The sequence below is a fragment of the Panthera pardus genome, unplaced genomic scaffold (genome assembly GCF_024362965.1).
Source record: "Panthera pardus isolate Hobbes unplaced genomic scaffold, ASM2436296v1 HiC_scaffold_10, whole genome shotgun sequence".
Taxonomy (NCBI): Eukaryota; Metazoa; Chordata; class Mammalia; order Carnivora; family Felidae; genus Panthera; species Panthera pardus.
Window position 1 is genome coordinate 32,400,576 of NW_026526655.1, and position 21,204 is coordinate 32,421,779.

General features: G+C 34.8%; 1 protein-coding gene and 1 non-coding gene across 51 annotated transcripts in view; both read right to left on the bottom strand.

Moving 5' to 3' along the window:
- The window catches only part of ABI2 (abl interactor 2), a 122,397-nt gene that overhangs the window by 47,403 nt on the left and 53,790 nt on the right, over positions 1 to 21,204 (bottom strand). For 27 of the 50 annotated variants that reach the window (XM_053905968.1, XM_053905960.1, XM_053905905.1 and 24 more), the window contains exons 2-3: positions 16,964 to 17,131; positions 5,011 to 5,187 (exon numbers count right to left, since the gene is read on the bottom strand). In XM_053905968.1, coding sequence (XP_053761943.1) covers positions 5,011 to 5,187; positions 16,964 to 17,131 — 345 coding nt within the window. Of the gene's footprint in view, positions 1 to 3,535; positions 3,554 to 5,010; positions 5,188 to 16,963; positions 17,132 to 21,204 lie in introns of all 50 variants that reach the window. The other 23 variants (XM_053905915.1, XM_019446306.2, XM_053905847.1 and 20 more) reach the window with 1 other exon arrangement.
- On the bottom strand, positions 19,064 to 19,170 carry LOC128772862 (U6 spliceosomal RNA). Its single transcript, XR_008416968.1, has one exon. It is a non-coding gene; the product is annotated as a U6 spliceosomal RNA (small nuclear RNA).

A 21,204-nucleotide genomic window follows, 5' to 3' on the forward strand; every position in this document is an offset into this window, starting at 1 on the left:
CTGAGTGTGCATGCTCATTATACTTCAAAGTCTTTTTTGGAAATCAGAATGAAGCTTTTAACCATCGAATTATGTGGGCATTTTTTAATTCTATAAAGGGGAAAGTCATCATTGAGAGCTAAGTAAAGCAGGTATTAGATATAAGGAGGAAACAGTAGGAAACATTCTCCCCCTTTTTTCCCCACCAAAAAGAAATCCTCAAAACAGAAGAATTATTTCATTTAAGTGACAATGCTCAAATACTTTGCCATTGGCCTGTGACTAAGGAATGTAGGTAATACTGGAGGTAGAAAAGTTCTTTTATGTTCAAAGGGTGGTCCTATCTCCCAGGCTTTGGAGATCTCTACAACTAGCACCAAGCATCAAGCTCATTCTTACGGCCTTAATATTTCTTCTACAGTGCTCCTACTCTCCTGCTCTATGCTTTTTTGGTACATTCAATAACTCCTTGAACCTTGATATATCAAAATACAATGTTTATTACAAATCTCAGTGCTATTTCAGAACCCTGTGAACTTCAGTATTTTTTATAAAGCTGGCTGGCCAGATATCTCTAGTTCACAAAGGACACTTCTGCTATGAAGAAATCTCCCACTGACAGATGACCTGCTGTGACAGAATAGTACCAGACACATTCTAAAATGGTATCTGTGGTATATTCCTCATTTATCAACCACTTTTCATCTACCAGACTAGTAGGCACAAGGGTAAAGGAATATGAAAAATTTTTTTTTTAATTTTTAACATTTATTTGTTATTAAGAGATAGAGAAAGAGCATGAGCATGGGAGGGGCAGAGAGAGGGGGAGACACAGAATCCGAAGCAGGCTCCAGGCTCTGAGCTGTCAGCACAGAGCCCAACACAGGGCTCGAACCCACAAACCACAAGATCATGGCCTGAGCCGAAGTCGGATGCTTAACTGACTGAGCCACCCAGGCACGCCAAGGAATATGAAAATTAAGGGAGACATGGCAGGGGGTCAGAATGAGACACAAAGGCCTATAAAATGATTTCTCTGCTTTTAAAGAACTTAGAATATTTTAGAATAAGACTATGTTTTAAACAAAAAGGAATGTCTACAAATTATATAGAAATCTCCAAAAAAGAAATATCAGTATTAATAAACATTTTTAAAAAGCAGGATTTAAATATACAAGGAGGAGTAGTATGTATAGTTCAGGTAAATTACACTTTTATATGGCCTCAGGTACATACTAAAACACTTCCAATATGGCATTCCACCATTTAGTTTTTTATGCCTTTTGTTGTACAAATATCACGACATTGTTTTCAAAGGTCTTATGAATTAAACTCTACAACTTGTTCTCCCCACTTAACTAAAGAAAAAAACCTAAATTAACCACCATCAGAACACGCTGTACAAAATGTTAAAAATTCAACTTTTAGTACAGAGGATTCTTCTGAGTCCAATCCCATGTGTTTGGTCCCAAAGTGTTATCTTTGTTTAGAGTCTGAAAGGCATCAAAAGTCTAACAGCAACAAGAGCAAAGACAGAACTCATGAACAGCTGAGGAAATCAAAGTAGCAGATAATCCTACCAACAAACATCAGGAGACTTCTAGGGCACTTGATATAACCCACAGGTCTCCAAGCTCAGCTGGAAAACCACTTAACTGGTTTATTATCCACAGTCCTTTCCAACTTTAACATTTTTAAATTCTATTTTCTACCTTAATGTATTATATTATTCCATTCATCACCCTTTGAAAACCAATCATTTTTATACTGGCACTAAAAGAGAAATAATTTGTTATATGCTGAATACTTTTTTCACTCTACTTTGTTTTGGTTCACCAAAAATTATTAACAATGTGCTTAAAAAAAAGAGGGGAGGGGGACAGGAAGGAAGAAAAGACAGAACGTTGGTGCATTGTAGCTTCTAGGATGAATGCAGGGTACTCTTCTGGCTCAGTAAACTGCACCCAGATATAACAGCAACACCTATATAGAGCTACAGTACCCAAAGAGTGAAGGTTTTTGGTACAAAGAGCAAAGATGTTAAGGAATCTTCTCCAAGTGTGATATTTCCTTGCTTTCTAGGAGCTTCTCTCATTTCCCACTCATTTTGGTCTATCTCTCACATGAACAGATCCTGAACCCAGGAAGGTCAAGAAGGAATCTGGAGGAAATGAGCATGGGATAGCAGCTTAGGCAAGCTGGTCTAAACTTAAGAGGAAAAGAATTAGTCCATTTCTGTGTTTCATTCAGGTAATCTTTCTGTTCTCTTCAATCACTTTAAAACATCAACAGCCAAAATCTGCATATGGTATTTACAGGAAAAGAGCCAAGCAACTACACACTGCTTTGGGTATAGTTCTTTGTGTGTTATGCAAAAGCAATCTCCTCACAATTCCACATGCCTTCACTCAGCAAGACTGAGGGCTTGGAGCCAACATCATCTATTCAATAACACAAGAAGTACATTTGCCTCAACTCCTCTAGTCACATCTCTCTATCAGATCTGTTGAAATGTCAGTGGCTGTGGTTAATAGTTAATGATTCAGATCTCAGTTATTTTCCTGTTATCACTTTCTATACTGAAGACATGCCAAATAACAGGGTTTAGAAAGAAAATGTATTTGAAAATAAATTACAAGGGTCAGTTAAGAAAATAAGAACAAAAAGGAAATGCATGCTTAGTTTGGTGAATATGATTTTAGTAACTGTATTTAAAAGAGACTTCTTGAATATACTTGAATGTCTTTTACCATTAATTCTCCAAAATACTAAAACTGTAAAAAAAAAAAAAAAAAGAAAAAAACACCTAAACTGTTACTGAAACACATAACAAAATATTTCTCTAATTTTTAACCTGTTGTTAAATATTATCATGAACTTTTGATGTTTTGATATAATATTCAGCTAGAAAAACTCTTAAAATGAGTTTATATTGAAATATTGGAAAAAAAGAAACTAATCTTGATTTTTGCAAAATACATGATACTGCAACTTAAAAAAAAACCCATAACACTGAATTATTTTCCACTTCTCACTTTCTTTACATTCACTAAGAGTCAAGAGATAATGACATACTGGCCACAAGTGTATAATAAAGCACACCATTTATAGAATAAAAAGGCTATTACACAGGGGGAGGGTTAAATGAAGCACATTAGTTGGCCCTCCAATCCATAACATAAATTCTACATTTACAAAAATCCAGCTAATTTTACTCCATAATGACATTTTATGATACGGTAACTTACATTTTATTTTCACAAAACATATTAACATTGCAAAATAAGCATTTATTCAAAAATATTTACTAAGCCACTAGTGTGTGTGTCAGGCACTGTTCTAGGAGCACAGGACAAGGTGGTGAACAACACAAAAAAATCTGCCCTCACAGAACATGAAGACACACCACAAAGTTGCATGACAAGAAGTTTTAAATATTAAAAAGAGGAATTATTTGTTGATTTTAGAAGGCCAAGTGCCGAGTATCTCTTCACTCCCCATATGTAATATTCTACATAAGAACAAAGAATGGAAATCCAGCCCTGGAATCTCTTACCTTAAATCTAAGCAACCACTTAATGCATAAATGGAGCAAATAAAAGAGGTAAGGAAAAAAAGCATTGAAAGGTTAGTTGGAACTTCAGGATGTGAAGAGAAAGGAAAAAAACAAAGAAAAAACAAGTTAAGCATTCAGCATTAAAAAATAATGTTTCAGTAGATCATAGAAAGAGTGGTCAAAGCAGAATGTGTCATGAACAGGAAGGTTTTCTGATGAAATTATATGACATTGCTTTATTCAAAAAACATTATTAAAGATTTCTTCACATTAGTGTCGCCTAAACACTAAAAGTCCAAACAAGAAGGACTACAGAGTCCCAAAAGAGAAATATTTTACTTGAATTAAGTAAGAATTGGAGTGGGAAGGAAATCATGTTTTTATTATGTAAATGGGCAAGCACAAATATTATGCTTTATTCTAAGTGCCTTTTGGAAGTAGATTCCAGCAGTATCCTAAAATTTTCTATTTGCAGTTATTAGCCTTGAAAAAAAATCTCAAAATTATAAAATTTTAAGTATTTTATAAAATTAAATATCAAATTCCAGATAATAATGCTTATATTAAAATTCTAAGAAAAATATTTTTTTTAATTATACTGTATGTTTTCTTTTACCAAGACATACATTAAATTTAGACTTAACTGATTTCTAGCCATACTAGTATAGTGTATTTTTTTAATTTACATTTGCTTATATATAAAGACATAACTGCATAAACTATACAGTTTCACTTATAAGTATATTGTATATATTTATCCAAAGTCACATTTAATAAGTCACTGCCTTTCAAATCAATGATTAAGATGTAAACTTTAAGTTACTTAATACTTAGCTGATGCTCCAAATAGTTTAAGTATAAATACCAATTTCATTGAAATTTATATGCACTTCAGTTTTGATCACGGTATTTTATATATACAGCAGGCACTCTAATACATTTTAAAAGATAGCCCAAACACATAATGGCTACATATTCAAAATGGGTAGAAATATTAATTCATATATTACTTTTGTCTACACTATTCTCAGCCAAATGTTAAGACAGAATTATTTTAGAAAAATTCAAAGTACATGTTTGTTTACATATGTTCTTTCTGAAAACTAATGCCAGAAGCTTGCTGATAAATTCTTGAGGTAAGGTAAATACTTTAATAACATGCTAAGTAATCTTTTAATCAGTCATATTAAGTCATTAAAAGACTACAGAAATTATACCACACTTATGTGCCCAATCTACATGAGGTATTATCATAACTGTTTAAATAAATGCATTTCATTTACAGATGACTGCTTAAAACTTGACAACATAGCACTAAGAAGAAGCAAGAAGGATAAAATAGTTATAGTAGTAAGGAATCTTCAGAACCACAACTGGGCCAAAACTTGGGCCTCCAGAAAAGATAAAAGCTTCATTTTCTAAAGTGTTTCATTATGGACTGCTATTTTTAAAAGGCTGACAAAAATTATACTTACCTTTACTCCATGTCCAATATCATCTAGAATTGTATAGTCAATAGGTTTTCTAATATAACGAACTGGTCGTTCAAGATTGGCTGGAGCAATAATCTTATGTGTCCTTGAAGTGTTTTTATTGGTAGTCAAAATACCAATCTCTCTTCTTGCAACTTTCTCTTTATGAATATCAACGGTCTGAAAAATATAATATAAGTGCAACACGAGAATGTATAGTTCTAATAACCGGAAAGTCAAAATATAGGTGCTCAGTGACTTAACATCATTATTTATATTCTTAACCCCAATTGCTAAATTTTCTCCTTTTTGGACCTACTGGCTTTCTCCATTTCTAGGCTAAAGCAAGGGCTGGCAAATCATGGCTGGCAGACCAAATCTGGCCCACTAAGTTTTTTACCACCTGGAGTTTTTTGTTTTTACAACCCAGGAGTGGTATTTACATGTTTTAATGGTTTTAAAAAGTCTAAAGAAAATTAGTGCCATGACATGTGAAAATTATACAGAATTCAAATTTCAGTTTCTATACATAAAATTTTATTGGACCACTGCCATTCTACTCACTTACATATTTTCATATTACAAAGGCAGAGATGAATGTTGTAACAAAGACTGTATGGCCTGCAAAGCCTAAAATATTTATTAGCTGGGCCTTTACAGAAAAAGTTTGCCAATCCTTGGGTTAAAGCATGCTAATTTTTTCCCAAACCCCATTTATATTTATACTAATACAATGATCAAGAAAGCCCCAGTGGTTAAGTTGGTTACATTTTAAAATAACCTATTAGTGTAATTTCCATTGGTGTTTAAATGCCTTTTCTATTAAAAAAAAAAAAAAAAAAAAAAAGGAGAAAAAAAAAAAGGAGCCTGGGTGGCTCAGTAGGGTGAGCGTCCAACTTCGGCCCAGGTCATGATCTTGCAGTTCGTGAGTTCGAGCCCCACATCAGGCTCTGTGATGACAGCTCAGAACATGGGAGTCTGCTTCAGAATCTGTGACTCCCTCTCTCTCTACCCCTCCCCTGCTCATGCTGTGTCTTCTTTCAATAAATAAATAAACGTTTAAAAAAAAAGGGGGGGGCCTAAAATATAAATACAATGTTAACATTTTTTTACAAAAAAAATTGTTTTTTATGACACAATACTCATAAAATATTTCATTAATTTATTGGGTTTATTAAATGTTCACATAGGATGTGTTTTTTTTACTTTTCCATTTGCTAATAGAGGGTGAATTTCGGTACACAGATAATACTATGTTTCCTATTAATTTAATTAATACTATTTAACAGCATTTTCAAACAGCAGGCTGTAATTTAGTGGCATATGAAGAGCAATTATTTTATATTTTTTAATTTTTTAAAGTGTTTTTATTTATGTTAAAAGAGAGAGAGAGAGAGAGAGAGAGAGAGAGAGAGCTGGGGAGGAGCAGAGAGGGAGGGAGAGAGAGAGAATCCCAAGCAGGCTCCACACTCCCAGCACAGAGCCTGATGCAGGGCTCAAACCCACAAACCACAAGATCATGACCTGAGTGGAAATCAAGAGTTTGTGCTGTCAGTGCAGAGCCTGCTTGGGATTCTTTCTCCCTCTCTCTCTGCCCCTCACTCACTCCCACTGTCTCTGTCTCTCTCAAAATAAATACACAAACTTCAAAAATAAAAAACACTTTCAAAACGTTTTTCAAAAATAAAAAATAAAATATCTGTAATAATACAGAGAAGATAACCATATGACAGTATTAAATATCACTTTATGAAATATGAAAGCTGATTATCTATCCTCTTAAACTACCTACGGTATGAAGGAAACTTGAAACAAATTCAAAGCCTCTTATTTCAATGAAAAGACTTAAAAACAATTTTTTTAAATGTTTGTTTATTTTTGAGAGAGACAGAGAGACAGAGCGCAAGCAGGGGAAGGGCAGAGAGAGAGAAAGACATAGATCTGAAGCAGGCTCCAGGCTCTGAGCTGTCAGCACAGAGCCTGACGTGGGGCTCAAACGCACAAACTATGAAATCATAACCTGAACTGAAGTTGGACACTCAACCGAGCCACCCAGGTGCCCCTCAGCCAAAAGACTAAAAGCCAACAGGATCTGTAAGCTTCACAACTAGTATCTAAATAAAGTATCAAATCAAAGACTGGCCAAGGTAGTAACTTTATCATTTAAGTATTTCTTTTTAAAACAAAAATAATCTTTGAGCTTTTTCTGAGCATGTTAAGTAAAAATGACAAAATCTGCTTTCCTTTTCAACTACTTGGTAGAGCTGTAACAGAAAAAAAGAAATTTGTATATTAGTGACAATGTTGGTATTTACTTATTTTTAACTTCAGAGAAATAAAAATCTCATTTTGAATAATTTTTAATGAGTCACATCCTAAATCATTAAAAATATGGGCTAAGAAGATTTCATATATATTAAGTACACTTCAAAATAAACAAAAACCAAAGAAAATAGGCACATTTTTGTACCTATTTTTTATATAACTGGTCTTAAACACATCAATAAAGGAAAATTTATCAGAGAATGTTATTTTCTTGAGACATTGTTTCCACCCCACTTTTTATTTTTTTAAGTTTATTTGTTTTGGGGGGGGGGGGGCACCAACACAGAGCCCAATGCCAGACTGAAACTCACAAACTGTGAGATCATGACCTGAGCCGAAATCAAGAGTCAGATGCTTAACCAACTGAGCCCCTCCATGGAGTTTTTAGAAACATAATTATCCTATTCAAAAATGAAGCCATAAGAATGCAAACTCAAGCAATCATAGTAGAATTCTAAGCTTACTGCAAACTGAAACTTCAATTTCAAATTTTCATGCTGGAAATATGAATAAATCTCTACAAAATAAAAATGGGGAAGCAACTTTCCATATCTGCACTAATATATAGTTACCTTTTATAGTAAGCACTTTTTTTAATTGTTTGAAAAAATTGAGGCTTTTTTTTTAAAAAAAGCACTCAAAACATTTGATCATACCTGGTGACTGGGGCATTTACATATTACTTCTATGTTCTCTTTATATACACACAAACACACAGCCCAAACCCACAAACCTTTATGCTAAGGATAAAACAAAAACCAGTATAGCAAAGAAAAAGATCTCAGACCTATGAGCCTAAATAAGGGCTAGTTGCTATAAAAGGACATAAAATTGGGCTCTTACATCTTCCTAGGAGAGAAGGCAAAGTACAATGAATTACAAGGAAATATATCCCTTCATGAGGAAGGGACAATTTTCCCAGGACTAAACTCTAAAAGGATTTGGTTGAAGGAATTCTGAAGACAAAAATGTTGCTTCTTGTATTAATTACCAGTAAAAACTGAATGCATGCTCTAAAACATAATTCTTAACAGGATATATACATGGAAAATCAAAAGAATTTAGTTTCACTATATAATATTCTAGTTGTCTATTTTAAAAGAATACCTACATCTGGGAAAAACTAGAGCAGGGCTTCTCAACAGAGACACTATTGAGACTTGGGGCCAGATCATTCTTTGTTGTGGGAAGCTGTCCTGAGTATTGTACAATGTGAAGAAGCATCCCAGAAGATACCAAGAGCACCCCAAGTTGTGACAACCAAAAATGTCTGCAGTGCCAAATGTCTCTGCAGGGGTAAAACTACCTGGATTGAGAACCAATGATCTAGAGGAGAGACTAATTCACTTATCCTTACATTATGCACTCTCAAATATCAATTGTTTCCAGACTTGTTACAAGAGTTGACTTAAGATTAATGTCTCTAGCGACTGGATAAGTATAGATATTTGGTGTCGTTAACTTTTTAAAAACATATACAGTAATAAAAGTAATATATGGTTAAGAAAATCAAAGAGCGTAAGTTGTATTCTTCCCATCATACTACCACACTAGGTTGAACTGTAGGAGTTCTTGTGAATCAAATATATCTTCAGAAAATAGATAGCTATGATTTTATTTGGAATCTGAATAATAACAGAGAACAATAAATCTACTCCATAAGGAAGAAGAAGAAAGTTTGGTCTATAACATTCTGAAATTTTCAGCAATCACCTACTTCAAATTTTTCAAAGGTTTCTCTTGGGGAAAATCACATTCAAATTAGATGGAGTAACAGAATGAACACTCCTCTATATACCTAAAATCCAGCTTCAACATTCATCAACTCACAGCCAATTATTAGTTTTAAAATAATTTTTTTAAAGCTCTTATATTTTTTTATTAAAAATATGGCTACTCTGTTTTTCCTAAGTCAAATTCATAGCCTTCAGTAATCATCATTGCCTTGCCTTTTCATATTCTTTGAAATTACAAAACTAAAATGCGTTAAAGTTAAATTTTGGAAGTACAAGTTCAATATTGATATTTAGGAAGAATTTTAATAGAAAAAAAAGTATTTCAAATTTATCCTGTCACTTCTAGAGTTGTTGGTTACATGATAATAAATTTAGTCTTATTTAGTAGAGGTCTCAATAATAGCATTTACCTGTGGCAAGTAAAAAATGTGTTTAGCAAAGATGACCAAAACTAATGCAAGTAACTTCTAATAAATACTACTATTGTTTGTTACCTGTTAACCAAAAAATACACCAAATAATGTCACTGCAACTGTGTGGTCTATTCCTATTAACAGATCCTTATTAATTTCTCTATTGTTTCTCTATTTGTTTCTCTCTCTTGGCTATTGCCAAGTCTGGTCTCACATGCTGTGGGCTTCCCCCATGACACTTTAGCCAAGTAGTGCCAAACCCAAGCTCTCTAGGATACCTCTTATCACCCTCAGGTAACCATAATGGCTCCCAACTCCCTTGCAAGCCTGAGACCCACTCCTACATCTCCTTCATGGATCCAAACACATGCTCAGGCCACAACAGATACCAGGCAGGTACTGTATAAAGTACTTTGTTTTAGGATTACCCATGCATCATTGTGGCCCATTAACACAGATAATCAAAAGGTGACTGTACTGGACAGTACTACTTCAGCTGATCATCAGCGTGAGAAAACATCTGCAAATAGCTATGGTGGAATAACTCAACTAAGTTGGGTGTTTTCAAGTATGTCTCAATTTTTTAATTATAAGTTAATGTTTCAAATAAGCATTTAATTATTTAAATGACAAATAGGCTTTAAATTATTCATCTTTCATAAAACAAATTAGTTATTACTAAATGGCAATTTTCACTTATTCATTTTTTATAAAACGATATAAACTATACGTAAGAATTTAAAAACTGTATAAACCCTATCTTCTATGAATAATTACATATTGATAACCTTTCAAAGGATCTCCTTAATTTAAAATTGAATTTTTAAACAAGGCTATAAAGTTTGTTCTTAAGTAGGCTTCATGCCCAGCACGGAGCCCAGTGTGGGACCTGAACTCACAACCTTGAGATCAAGGCCTGAGCTGAGATCGAGTCGGACGCTTAACTGAAAGAGCACACAGACACCCCAAGGCTACAAAGTTTTTTAAACAAAAAATTACCTGGGACTCCTGGGTGGCTCAGTTGGTTAAATGTCCAGCTCTTGATTTCAACTCAGGTCATGATCTCACAGTTCATGAGTTCAAACTCCCAGTTGGGCTGTGTGCTGACAGGACAGAGCCTGCATGGGATTCTCTCTCTCCCTCTCTCTCTCTGCCCCTCCCCTGCTCACACATGCACACTCTCTCTCTTTCTCTCAAAATAAATAAATAAATTTTTAAAAATTACCTTACATGGTAAGTTCCTCAGGGGTTAGAACTTCCACCGCCTTTTAGTATCTAGCCCTTGAGAAGAATTACTTCCCTTCTTATAGCATTTAATAATCATTCCTTCCTATTTCCTTTACTCTCTGCTAACTACTTCAACAGCTGGCCAAATAAATTCTAGTCAGCTCTTAGAGTGGGAAGAACACTACTCTTTAAGTTTTTTTTTTTTTTTAATTTTTTTTTTTTTTAACGTTTATTTATTTTTGAGACAGAGACAGACAGAGCATGAATGGGGGAGGGTCAGAGAGAGAGGGAGACACAGAATCTGAAACAGGCTCCAGGCTCTGAGCCGTCAGCACAGAGCCCGACGTGGGGCTCGAACTCACGGACCGCGAGATCATGACCTGAGCTGAAGTCGGCCGCTCAACTGACTGAGCCACCCAGGCGCCCCCTCTTTAAGTTCTTTATGTTGCCTTTGAACCCCCTGATCTTCTTCTAAGCCATAATGAGGGGGCACTTGGGTGGCTGAGTCGGTTAAGTGTCCACCTCTTGATTTCAGCTCAGGTCACGACCTCATGGTTCGTGGGACAGAATTCCAAGTCCGGCTCTGCATTGACAGCGTGTGGTCTGCTTGGGATTCGTAGCCTCTCTCACTCTGCCCCTCCCCCACCTCACACTCACACCACACACTCTGTCTCAAAATAAATACACTTTAAGCCATGATGAACTGAATGTAGACAGTATTGACTCTTTAGGTTAAGTTGAGAAAAGCAACAGTCCTGGCTTGGAAAATTTTTAGTTTATAAGCTTATAAGAATTTTAGTTTGGGGGACCTGGGTGGCTCAGTCCATTAAGCATCCAACTCTTGGTTTCCGCTCAGGTCATCTCACGGTTTGTGAGTTTGGCCCCATGTCAGGCTCTGTGCTGGCAGTGAGAAGCCTGCTTGAGATTCTCTCTCTCCCCCTCTCTCTCTGCCCCTCCCCTGCTCACACTGTCTCTGTCTCTCTCAAAAAGAAATAAGTAAACTTAAAAAATATATTTAAAAAAAAGAATTTTAGTTTGAATAATGTTCTCATAAACCTTTTTTTTTTTAACTAACCAGAAATGGACACAAAGTCAAGGACATAGTAAATAGCATTCATCCTTACACATAATGCTATACTGACTTAAAAGTAGCTATGTATGTTTATACAAGTAATTCAGTAAAATTAAATGTTTGTTCTGATAACTATATATTTTTGAAAAATATTTAATGTTAATTTAACTCCTACTCTCAGTTTTAAAATTAAAAATTTGTTAGCTTTTTAAATAATATGCTTCCAAAGAAATAAGATAACAGCAACAAAGCTAGAGATAGGATTTCTTTAAAATTGCCACCCTTGGGAGGCGCCTGAGTGGCTTAGTCGGCTAAGCATCCGACTTCGGCTCAGATCATGATCTCATAGTTTGTGGGTTCGAGCCCAACATCGGGCTCTGTGCTGACAGTTCAGAGCCTGGAGTCTGCTTCAGATTCTGTGTCTCCCTCTCTCTCTGCTCCTCCCCCACTCATACTCTGCCTCTATCTGTCCCTCAAAAATAAATGTTTAAAAAAAATTTTTTTAATTGCCATCCTTGGGGCACCTGGCTGGCTGAGTCAGTGGAACATGTGACTCTTGACCTCAGGGTTGTGAGTTTGAGCCCCACAATGGGTGTAGAGATTACTTAAAAATAAATTTTTTAAAAATATTTATTTCTGAGAGAGCACAAGTTGGGGAGGGGCAGAGAGAGGGGGCAGAGGATCTAAAGTGGGCTCTGTGTTGACAGGCTGACGATAGCAAGCCAATGTGGGGCTCAAACTCATAAAATGTGAGATAATGACCTGAGCTGAAGTCAGACGCTCAACTGACTGAGCCACCCAGATGCCCTAAAAATAAAATCTTTAAAAAATAAATAAAAAATAAAAACTAAATTGCCACCCTTAAACTACCTAAGTAATCTACATCAAGAAGCTATCCTAATACTTCTTATGGATATGGTGAGTGTGGTGTAAATTAGTGCACTACTTCATACTATGTTTAGTACAAAAAAGTCTGATACTAAATATTCGTAATCAATTCTATTTTGTTTTTTAAAACCTCTGCCATTCAGTTGGCTAAGTCAATGGAATTCCCATCTTCAGATTCTAATTCAGAATAATTTAGAAACTAGTTCAGTTATATCAGAGTGATGGAGGGTTGAGGCAGCGGGGCACAGACTGAGGTGAATAGCAGAGCCAGCAGAATAGAAAGAAAAAAAGCAAATATAAATCAAGTTCATTTGTAGGAACCTCAAAAGAATAAAGAATTCCAAATGGAAAATAGCTCAGATATCATCTAATCAGTCTTATCATTTTACAGATGAGAAAACTGAAGTTCAAGTCAAATGTCACACAAGTCAGCAGAAGAATCAAAGTAAAACTTAGATCCCTGACCCTCCCCACTCCCAAACATATGGAGAAAAGAGGTAGAGCACTAGGCGGCTGAAAAGTGATAAGGTTCCTACCCATGACACAGAAAAAAGATACTGATGAGGAAAGAAATCAAATACATCAGAGATCTAGTATCTCCTAGTCCTGAACCACTCTACCAGACAACTCCTACAAAACAACTCTTAATACCTACTAGCATTCCAATAAATATGTGATCTGGTCTTTGACCTGACTGAACCTCCATTTCTTTCCTTCTTCAATCCAATCTTCTCTCCAAATTCTCTAAACCTAATACTTTTGCTCAAAATGCCAAAAAAAAAAAAAAAAAAGAAAGAAAGATAGAAAGACAAAAGAAAAGAGAAAAGAAAAGAAAAAAGAAAAGAAAAGAAAAGAAAAACGGAAAGAAATGGAAAGGAAAGGAAAGGAAAGGAAAGGAAAGGAAAGGAAAGGAAAGGAAAGGAAAGGAAAGGAAAGGAAAGGAAAATCTAATCTCAAGATATCATAAGAACGTTCTGGCTCCCTCTAAAAACATAGTAATATTCTTAATATAGCATAATAATAATAATAATAATAAATATAAATATAATTACCAAACATTAGAAAATAACAGTATTTAAGAACAAGGGGTTGCAAAAACTACAGCCTACATGCTAAATCTGGCCTGCAGACTGCTTTTATACGACCTACAAGTTAGAATAGCTTTTTACATTTTTAAATAGTTGTTTAAATACACACGCACACAGAGAATAACATGAAACTGATACTACATATGTGGCCCACAAAGCCTAAAATATTGACTAGCTGGTCCTTCACAGAAAAGGTTTGCCAATCCTTGTATTTAGAGTATTTACTAAGTATTTGCTTTGTAAACAGAAAATGTTTTCTCATACTATAATCTTTCAGTCTAAAGAGTATCAAATAACTCTGATGTTCAACTGACTTTTCTTTTTTAATGTTTATTTATTTAATTTATTTTTGAGAGAGAGAGGGTGAGAGAGAGAGAGGAAGAGAAACCAGGAGACAGAGAATCCAAAGCAGGCTCTGCACTGACAGTACAGAGCCTGCTTCGGGGCTCAAACTCACAAACTACAAGATCATGACCTGAGGTGAAATCAAAAGTTGGACACTCAACTAACCGAGCCACAGAGATGCCCTCAATTGACTTTTAAAACAAAGGACTCTACCTGTGCATTAAGTATAACTGAAAATTATTTCAACCCTTAAGGCAAATACTAAAAAATATATAATTTTTAAAATTTACTTATTTCTTAGCTATAACCTCCATCAGCCCATTTCTCCTATTCAACCTCTCACCCAGCATACTCTTTTGTATAGACTTAACAGGTATTATACAACTGCAGATCCCTCACCCTTCCAGGGATTGTTCAACTTCAAATGAAGAAGAGTCAACATATTCTTGACAGCTCTGACTCAGGCCCCTGTTATTTCCCTTTTTTTTTTTTTTTAAGTTTACATATATTTGAGAGAAAGTGAGACAGACAGACAGACAGAACCAGTGGGGGAGGCGGGTGCAGACAGGATCCAAAGCAGGCTCTAGGCTCTGTGCTAATACCAGAGAGCCCGATGTGGGGCTCGAACTCATGAACCATGAGATCATGACCTGAGCCGAAGTCTGATGCTTAACCGACTGAGCCACCAAGGTGCCCCTGGCCCCTGTTATTTCTGACCTACTAATCTCTATCCATTCATCTCTCCCATTTTTCACTTACTCCATTAAAATGGCTTTAAAAGACAGCACTAATTAGACTATTAATTATATGTAGATTTATGTGACACTCAAAAATAAAATGTTCTCATTAACTGAATTCATACATATAATTACAACTTAGAGTAGACTTATTCACCTTCCTCCTTAAGACTGCTACCTTTCTCAGGTGCCTGGGTGGCTCAGTCAGTTGGGCAGCTGACTTCGGCTCAGGTCATGATCTCACCGTTCATGGGTTCGAGCCCCACATTGGGCTCTGTGCTGACAGCTCAGAGCCTGGAGCCTGCTTCAGATTCTGTGTCTCCCTCTCGCTCTGCCCCTCTCCATCTCATTTTCTCTCTCTCTCAAAAAATAAAAATTTTTTAAAAATTAAAAAAAAACTGCTACCCTTCTCTACCAAAGTAGTACAGAATTCTAATCAAAAAACAGATGATTATCAGGGCACCTGGTTGGTTCAGTCAGTAAAGCATCTGACTCTTGATCTCAGAGGCATAAGTTTGAGCCCCACGTTGGGTATAGAGATTACTTTTAAAAAACAGATGATTATCTTTCATTATTATTTGCTTATTGTCATCATCTATCTTCACAATCTCTTCTACTTTCACAAACTAATAACAAATTGTTCATCCTTTTTAGAAACTCTATTAATGTCTCTTCTGCATTTGAACTTTTCTTCTCATAGTCTTTTTTGGTCCTTTGCTAAGACTTCAAATATGCAGAAATTCTAAAACTCTTAATTGTAAACCCCAAAATTCTCTATCAGATTAGTAATTTGTCAATATCCCTCCTTTTACAGAAAACCAAGTTCATCTATTTCATTATTATTATTTCTTCTAAGGGGTCACTTCCAAATAAAATTTACTTCTCGTTAAAACTCACCAATTCTTGGGGGGTTTGGGGGAGGGTTTGTTTTTTACTTTAAGAGATACAGCAATATAGCAAGCAGTAAATTATACAATGTCTACAGAATTTCATATGGGATGTAAAGAAAACCTTACAGTGGCAAATACATTTTTAAGATTAAATAGTATTAAATAACAAGAAGTCCCTCTAAATCAGTTTGGTGAACTTTCAAATAGCAAATATAAGTGAGTCTTCTCATATCTGGACTCTATTTTATTTAATTACACAAATTAAGCTTCAGACTTTGAAAATTTGTTGGATTAGTCAATTTCAGAAGCATCCTGAACTCTGCTACTCAGTAACAAGACAGCTGAACTAGAAAAGCTCCAAAGATCTCATCAAAGAGAAGCAGGCAGATCAAAACCTTTATCTTTTTAATGTTTTTTAAAATTCATTTTGCAATTACAAATTGGCTTTTCACTGCAGTATTATTTAAATGGCCCCAAATACAGAAATGGTTACGAAAGCTGTGACATACACATGCAATATTATACAGCCATTGAAAATGTTTATGAAGAACTTGTAACATCATGGGAAGATATCTGTTGTCATAGTAAGTTAAAAGAACAAAATCCAAAATTCTATACATAATATAATCACAGCTACGTTTTTAAAACTATTTATAGGAAAAATGGAATAAAGTATTAAAAGTAAAAAGTTTAAACAGTGGTGAAAGGGTTTGTTTTTCCATTTTTTTATTTTTCTATATATTAAGGGAATGGCTTTTACAATGGAAAAAAGTATAACATTAAACTTTTTTAAGTTTTATATAAAGATAATTTTATAAGTTCACTTAAATTAATATTTTCTTTATTGAGATATGGTACCATCCTGATTAAACAAAAGTCCTACCAACAGAAAAAAAAATGTAAAGAAGTGATTAGGCTATCACATTAATTTTTTTTTTTAAGATAAAGAAATGTGGAATTCAGTACAAGTTGGAAGAAACCAGAGAAATTTTCACTCAAAGATGATTATTTGAACATGACTACTGAATTTTAATAAAAGTATTAAAATCTGCTTCCCTGTCAAATTCATAGAGAATTGCTCCACAAAAAGAATCAAAAACAACCTGATATTGAATTTGTATTTTGCAAATCATACATGTGAGTTAACTCACATGATAAAGCCTGCCAGCATTATACAGACTGCTTGTGTTTATAGTGTTCCTCATAGGCAAAATAGAAAAGCAGTGTGGTCTCACTTGTGAAATATGATTGATTGAAGATTCCATCCTTCGTAGCTGGGATGCTTGGATATCCAGCATCTGCAGGACATTGTTGGCCAAGGTATTTATCAGATACGCAACACTTGCTAAGGACTGGGTGGTGTAGGCTTTGGTTTCTTCTAGAGCTCGCTGCTTATCTGCTGACTAAAGGGGGAAAAAACAATCATCAATTTAAAGATAACTCATTCTATCAATCTACTCTACAAAAATGCTCATAAAATCCATTGTTTCTGAATCTACACACACTAGTTAAAAATGTTCTGAACGTTAATTATCAGTATCATGTAAACCCAACAACTGTTGGCTGAGTTAATATTTTCATGTTGAATAGATACATCTTTGTATAGATGCATAAAATCCTATAGCCATTATTTTAAAAATGAGATCCACTGGATTTTTAAAAAAATTTTTTTAATGTTTATTTATTTTTGAGAGAGACAGAGCATGAGCAAGGAAGGGGCAGAGAGAGAGGGAGACACAGAATCTGAAGCAGACTCCAGGCTTCCAGCTGTCAGCACAGAGCCTGACTCAGGACTCGAACTCATGAACCATGAAATCATGACCTGAGCCGAAGTTAGATGCTCAACTGACTGAGCCCCCAGGCACCCCCTATCCACTGGATATTTTGAGCAATGGCAGCAAGTACATAGCTTCTCAAGATCACTGTCTGGAAAAGTAGCACTAATGTGAATGTATAAATTCTAGCATCCATTTCTCTAGTTTTCTGAATTTGTTCTTTCCTTCCATTCTAAATGTGAAATGTGGGTATAATGTAATGTCTCATTAAAGTAATAATAATGATAAAACAATTATAATGATAAGTAAAAATGACACTGTAAATAAAAATAGGTAATAATTTCGGCAAATAATGAAAAATTAAAATTAATTAAATCTTTCTTCTCAATCACTTTAAGTGCTATAACTCTATGGGACATAAATTGCCAAGTATCAAACTCTGGTTGAAGAACAGAGTACACAGTAAAAAGTGGTTAAATCATTATTTCCAAGGTCACAAGGCAAAACAATGGTAAAGATACATATGCTATGTTGCTAAATGCTAGATACCATCTTCTATAGAAAACTTTGGTTTAGGGTGCCTGGGTGGCTCAGTTGGTTAAAGTGTCCGACTTCAGCTCAGCTCATGATCTCACGGTTCATGAGTTCCAGCGCCACCCTAGGCTCTATGCTGACAACTTGGAGCATGGAGCCTGCTTCAGAATCTGTGACTCCCTCTCTCTGCCCCTCACCCACTCACACTCTGTCTCTCTCTCTCTCTATCTCTCAAAAAATAAATAAATGTTAAAAAAATTTTTAACATAAAAAAAGAAAAGAGACTGTAGTTCAGTAGAAAGTACATGAGCCTCTGAACAAGAAACCTTTTATTTTCATGTCATCTCTATTTACTTTACAAGGTATCAACTTGGACAAGATTAACAGTTTCTCAATTTCCTCAATTAGAAAGCAAAAGAGATAAACCTCTATATCAACCATTCTAAGTAGTGTGAATACCAAATTAAGATAATGAATGTAAAACCACTTTCTAAAACTACAAATCATGATATGCTGTCATTATCTCTTTGAGTGTTCATTAGCTATTCAAAGTTCACTACATTCCACTCTCCCCTCTTTCCTACACAGTACAGGAGTCAAAATTAACAACCCTAGATATGTTTTTCCAGGGAGAGCAAAATTCTTTTGAAGAAGGAGCAGTCAACAAAATAATCAAATTATACTCAGTTTATCTTGCAAAGAGTTAAAGATAACTATATTAGCTTTTTTTTCTCTTTTCTATCTTAATCCTTAGTAATCTTTTTTTAATTTTATTTTTTATTTTTTAAAATTTACATCCAAATTAGTTAGCATATAGTGCAACAATGATTTCAGGAGTAGATTCCTTAGTGCCCCTTACCCATTTAGCCCATCCCCCCCTCCCACAACCCCTCTAGCAACCCTCAGTTTGTTCTCCATATTTATGAGTCTCTTCTGTTTTGTCCCCCTCCCTGTTTTTATATTATTTTTGTTTCCCTTCCCTTATGTTCATCTGTTTTGTCTCTTAAAGTCCTCATATGAGTGAAAAAAAACATGGAACGCTTCATGAATTTGCATGTCATCCTTGCACAGGAGCCACGCTAATCTTCTCTGTATTGTTCCAAATTTAGTATATGTGCTGCTGAAGAGAGCACAGTAATCTCACTCTTATCAATACTTGAATTAACAACAGAGTTGAAACCAAATCTGGTAGAAGATAAATACTTAAAAAAAAACCCCACCATACAGACTTCTAGATTCTGATTATACATGTAAGGAGCCTGAAAGACACTATTCCATCCTAACAAATAAAAAGCTCAACACAATGACAACAATCAACAACTTTTCTTGAATTCACAGTAAAAGCAGCAAGTCATTAACACTTTTCAGAAATTACTCTAAATCAGAGTATTAACTCTAGAGAATAATTCAAAATTAAAACACTTAGAAAATTTATTTGATAGTATGCCTCAAAGGATCAAGGGGATGGATATCTGGACAAACAAATATTTTCAATGTACCCTTTTTTATATTGGATAGTATTTGAGATTTTTTGAAGAGCAAATATTATCATTTCATGCTCTGCCTTTGTTCCTAGTGAATATATGAAATCATGTAGCTGAGTGATCATCAAAGATATGAGACCCTTTTATATTAGGTAGGCTTTGTGTATATCTACTTTTCCACAGAAGACTGAAGACCCTGTAATGTAAAATATTATGAGAGATGCTTTTTGTGGCTGATATAACATTGATGTAAACCAACATGAAGTATGTATTTAGGGCATCATTCTTCTACATTAAAGTAAGGCAAAGGAACACTGTGAATTTTATAAATAAATTGCTATACCAATTGCTCTTTAAGGAAAAAAAGTTGGGAGTCCTTTAAAATCCTGATGTATCCTCATAATAGTGAAGTCATGAATATATAGAAGTCAGGAATATCAGCTGATGTGATTGAAATGAAAGAATATTCACATACATCAGAGAAAAGTATAGCTTACTTTTCTACAAGGGCATACATTTATTGTACATTCATGTTTACTAAATAATTGGCCTCAGTCTTGAAAACCAAAGAACGCACAACTCTCAGATGATTGTATCAGAAGAACAAAAATGCTTTTATTTTTTTTAACATTTATTTATTTTTGAGAGAGACTGAGTGTGAGTGGGGGAGGGGGAGGAGGGGGGGGAGAGAGAGAGAGAGAGAGAGAGAGAGAGAATATGAATGAATCCGAAGCAGGCTCCAGGCTCTGAGCTGTCAGAGCCCAAAGTGGGGCTCAAACCCACTAACCGTGAGATCATGACCTGCACGGAAGTCAGACACTTAACTGACTGGGCCACCCAGGCATCCCCAAAAATGTTTCTTGATTGTTTGTAATCTATTTTTTCACCAAGGAGCACACAGTGGTGTGCTTTATTTAAGTGCTTTATTTAGACCAAGTATGAACTTTATATATTTAATAAAACTAAATGGTTTCTAATGTATTAAAAGAAAAAAGTTATTCCTGAAACCCTTTAGAAGGAAAGGGCATAGATGACATGATCACCTATATAGAAATCCCAAAGAATTGACCAAAAAAATTCTTGGAACTTAATAAAAAGATTACATCAAGGTTGCAGGATACAAGGTTAACATAAAAAAGTCAACAGCTTTCCAGCAATGAATACAGTAGCAATGAACAAGTGGAATTTGATATTAAAAACAATATCACTTACATTAATAACCAAAAATATAAAATACTTAAGTACAGATCTAACAGAATATGTCTGAGATCTATATAAGGAACATGGCAAAACTCCAACAAACAAAATCAAAGAACTGAATAAATGGATAGGAAGACTCAAGACTGTCAAGATGCCCATTCTTCCCAATCTGAAATATAGAGTCAATGCAACCCCAACCAAAATACCAGCATATTATTTTGTGTACATCAACAAACTGATTCTAAAATGTAAAGGCAAAAGACACAGAATAGCCAATACAGTATTGAAGGAGAACAACAAAGTGGGAAGACTAACACTACTCAACTTCAAGATTCACTCTACCGCTATAGTAATCAAGACAGATATACTAATCAAGTGTGGTACTGGTTAAAAATGGACAAAAAAGTTCCATGGAACAAAACAGCCTAGAAATAGAACCACATAAAAACAGTTAACTATCTTTAACAAAGGAACAAAGGCAAT